General features: G+C 69.7%; 2 protein-coding genes across 2 annotated transcripts in view; both read left to right on the top strand.

Moving 5' to 3' along the window:
• The first annotated feature begins 6 nt into the window (after positions 1–6).
• Positions 7–3487, top strand: H696_02677 (hypothetical protein). Its single transcript, XM_009496591.1, has 3 exons — positions 7–1206; positions 1431–1883; positions 2356–3487. Exons 1-3 carry the CDS (start codon positions 43–45, stop codon positions 3154–3156), a joined length of 2418 nt encoding a protein of 805 aa, XP_009494866.1. The 5' UTR covers positions 7–42; the 3' UTR covers positions 3157–3487.
• A 115-nt stretch (positions 3488–3602) lies between these two features.
• The window catches only part of H696_02676 (hypothetical protein), a gene marked incomplete at both ends in the record, with an annotated part of 1903 nt that continues 1787 nt past the window's right edge, over positions 3603–3718 (top strand). Inside the window, one exon of the mRNA XM_009496590.1 lies at positions 3603–3626. Within this exon, the coding sequence (XP_009494865.1) occupies positions 3603–3626 (24 nt within the window). The remainder of the gene's footprint in view (positions 3627–3718) is intronic.

The following is a 3718-nucleotide window of genomic DNA, read 5'->3' as shown; positions in this document are numbered from 1 at the left end:
CCCCCTCGCCCCCCTGCACCTCCCCCCCTCGCCCCCGCCAGCATGTCCGGGCTCGAAGGCCCCCCGCCCCCGGGGCGCGCGCACCTCGGCGACAGCAGCCGGCCCCGGTCGCAGTCGCTGACCGTCCCGCCGGCGGGCCCCTTCGGCACGGCGGCCCCCCTCGGCGGCATGGCCGGCGACCTGCAGCCCCGGTCGTCCGGACTCATGCGCCGGTCGCCCTCGCCGTCCAACTCCACGGCCTCCTTCAACTCCCGGTCGTCGACCTCCTCCGTGCGGTCGATCTCCCCGCGGCCGCTGCTGTCGGCCTCGGACTTGAGCTCGTCCGACCCGCTGCCCGACCCGCCGGCCGGGGTGCTGGCCTCGCTCTTCAGCTACATCGGGTCCTTCCTCGGGGCGGCGCCGGCCCCGGCCCCGGGGCCGGATGACTCGGACTCCGAGAGTGGCGACTCCTCGCGCGGGCCGGCGCGGGCCGGGCGCCCCTTCCGCCGGCCGGGGCGGCCGTCGCAAGCCGACGCCCACCTCTTCGGGCCGGACCCCGCCGGGGGGGCGGCGCCGGCCGGCCCGGCGGCCGATGCCAGCCCCCTGTCCACGTACCTGGCCCCGGGGCCGCCGTCGGCCGGCGGAAGCGGCCCCGGCCCCGGCGGCCCGGAGCTGCACACCTGCATCGACTGTGCCGGGCCCTCGTCGGTCTATTGCGTCGTGTGCAAGGAGTCCTTCTGCAATGCCTGCTTCGAGGTTGTCCACCGGTCCGGGCGCCGGCGCCTGCACACCTGGCGCCAGCTCCTCAACGGCCAGCTGACCATGGAGTCCATCAATGGCATGGGGGTGGAAAACTTGCCGGACCCGGGTGCGGCGCCGTCCGACCGGCCGGGCACCCCCACCGGCGGCCGGGCCTCCTTCTCGCAGTCCTCCGGGGCCGGGTCGCAGCCGGCCAGCGGCCGGCCGTCCCTCTCGCCGGACGGTGTCCCCGGGGGGGCCGCCCCGGCCGAGCCGGCCGACTTGCGCAATGTCGAGGCCCTGGCCCGGTCGGTGGCCGCCAGCACCGGCGAGCTGCGCGAGCTCATGGAACGCGCCAAGTTCGTGCCCGTCCGGCTGAATGACGAAGAGCGGGACTTCCTGCGCCTGGTGGAGAGCACCTTCCATGTGAGCAACTACGCCGACAAGGCGGACGACCCCACGCGCAAGGTCAGCCGCATCAAGCGCAGTGTACGTGCCTCGGTCCCCCCGCCCCCCTGGGGGGCGCTCCCTGTGCCGATGGCCTTGGCCTGGCGGGCCGCGCATGCCGGCGCCCCTGCCGGCGCCCCTGCCGGCGCCCCTGCCGGCGCCCCTGCTTGCCCCCTTCCCTGCGCCGCCCCTCCCCCCGGTCTAACCTCGGCCGCTGCCCTGCCCGCCCTCGTGGTCCCCTGCCGGCCGGCCGGCCATCCGTCCAGATCAATGCCGTGTGCGCCATCCTCCTGAGCCTGGCCGTGTCGACGGATTACAAGTACGCCGCGCGCCTGGCCCGGGACCTGGACTTCAAGGAGCGCGCCCCCTACTTCGAGGCGGCCTTCGAGGTGGCCCGGCGCTTCAAGATCATGAACCCCGACCGCATGCGCACCTCCTACGGGACCATGATGCTGCTGCTGCAGGATTCCAGCCTGCCGGAGGTGGCCGACGCCCTGGACTTCTCCCTGGTGGCGCCCATCAAGACGGTGCACTCGTACCTGGAGGCCTTCGGGGCGCTGGCCCTGCTGGAGGACCCGCTGCTCATTTACGCCATCCAGGTGATCTCCCCCTACTCGTCGCTCACCCGGGCCGAGATCGATCGCGATGTGGCCCTCAAGCGTCGGGCCATCGCCGACCTGAGCCGCAAGCACGCCAACGAGGAGATCAGCCCGGAGGAGGTGCGACCATCGCCGCGGCCGCCGCCCGGGTCTCCCTCCCTGCCATCGCTCCCCTTTCCCCCGGGCATGCCATGTGCCTCCTGTCCCGCCTTTTGACCTCCGTGCTCTGACCTGGCTGTCCTCCGATTTTTGATCTGGCTCTCCTCCGTGTTTGGTCTTTTTTCCTTGTCTTTTTTTCCCTTGCCCTTCCTTGTTTTATTTTGCTTCGCTTTGCCTTGTCTTTTTTTCCGTTGCCCTTCCTTGTTTTATTTTGCTTCGCTTTGCCTTGTCTTTTTTTCCTTGTCTTGCCTTGCCTTGCCTTGCCTTGTCTTGTCTTGTCCTGCCTTGCCTTGTCTTACCTTGCCTCACTTCCCCTCACTTCCCCTCACTTCCCCTCACTTCCCCTCACTTCCCCTCACTTCCCCTCACTTCGCCTCGCTTTACTTCCTCCTCCCCCGGCCCCCCCCCAACCCCACACACCACACCAACCCAGATCGAGCTCTGCATCCTCTCACTCGGCGACCACAACGCCTTCCTCACGTACAGCCGTGACCTGGTGGACATGATGATCACCTACCTGAACACCAACTTCAATCCGAGCGCCCCGCTGCAGGACCGGTTCTCGCTGGCCATCCGGGCCGGGGAGAACCAGGCCCGGCTGTCGCACTCGCACACCCAGCAGTTCCACTTTGTCCTGCAGTCGCTGACCCTCTGGCGGGAGATCCTCCACCACATGTACCAGCTGTGGATGATGGCCGAGGAGGACCTGCTGGACATGAAGGTCCGGCCCTACCGGCTGCAGAACACCGGCCAGGGGGTGCAGCGGGTGCAGCCCGCCCCGCGCCTGTACCGCGCCATTCAGACCATCATTCACAAGGTCCAGTCGCGCCTGTCGCACCAGTGGATCGGCTCGTCGGTGGTGCACCTGGGCGACCACAATGTGCCCAATGCCCTGCACTTCATCGACAAGTACATGCAGATCCCCCGCATCCTCGGGCCGCTGGTCACCACCCTGCGCTATGTGGAGTTCAACTGCGCCAGCAACAAGCCGCTGGAGGCCTTCGTCGTGCACAACTTCGGCTCCGTGCAGGATGCCACCCGGACCATCCTGACGGACTTCTTCCGCCACGCCTTCGACGGGGCCGGCGCCGACAACTTCTTCGACGCCGGGTCCTGTGTCGACGGCCGCCTGACCAGCACCTGGAACTGGTGCTCGCAGATCGAGCGCAAGCACTACTACCCGCTCTTCCGCCTGGCCGGGGTGTACGGCTTCGACGGGGACTTCGACGGCTGACCCTTCTTGCATGCCCCTCCGGCGGGCAGGCGCATCTGCCCCGTCGTGTGCCCTCCCCAATGGGGGGGGGGGGAGCCGGGGGGGATGCCGTGGTCGCGCCTCCCTCCTTCCTCTGGCCACAAAAAAAGCAAAATAACCCCCGGCAAAGATGCCCTTTCTGTGCCTGTGTGTTTGTGTGTCCGTGCGCGTGCGCGCGCCTTGCCCCCTCTCTCCCTCCGCCGCGGCGCCATCCCCTTTGAGTGTGTTTGTGCCGGGGGGGGGGAGTATATATACACACCGAGCTGCCAACTGTTCGGCGCGTCCGCGCCCCGATCGGGGGCCGCCTTCCCCGCCATACACAACATCCTGCTGCGTGGGGGGGGGCGGGGGGGGAGCCGAGAACGGCGCGGGGCCGGGCAGATCGCGCCCTGTGCCCGGGGGCGTTGCGCCGGCGCGCTCGGGTGCGGATGTGTCGGGCCGGGTGGGGGGCCGTGCGCGCACGCGCCCTGACGCGCCCAGCCTCGAAAGGCGGCAGGGCGCGGGGCTCCGCACGGCGAGAGCAACACCGCATTGCCTCCCCCCC

This window comes from Fonticula alba (assembly GCF_000388065.1).
Source record: "Fonticula alba strain ATCC 38817 unplaced genomic scaffold supercont2.4, whole genome shotgun sequence".
Taxonomy (NCBI): domain Eukaryota; order Rotosphaerida; family Fonticulaceae; genus Fonticula; species Fonticula alba.
This window is presented reverse-complemented; position numbering and strand designations above follow the sequence as displayed.

Bases quoted from the DNA above. Each gene is read 5' to 3' on its own strand.
- H696_02677 (XM_009496591.1), top strand. From the start codon at position 43: ATGTCCGGGCTCGAAGGCCCCCCGCCCCCGGGGCGCGCGCACCTCGGC. The intron at 1,207-1,430 runs GTACGTGCCTCG...CCATCCGTCCAG, and splicing joins TCAGCCGCATCAAGCGCAGT to ATCAATGCCGTGTGCGCCAT. The intron at 1,884-2,355 runs GTGCGACCATCG...ACACCAACCCAG, and splicing joins AGGAGATCAGCCCGGAGGAG to ATCGAGCTCTGCATCCTCTC.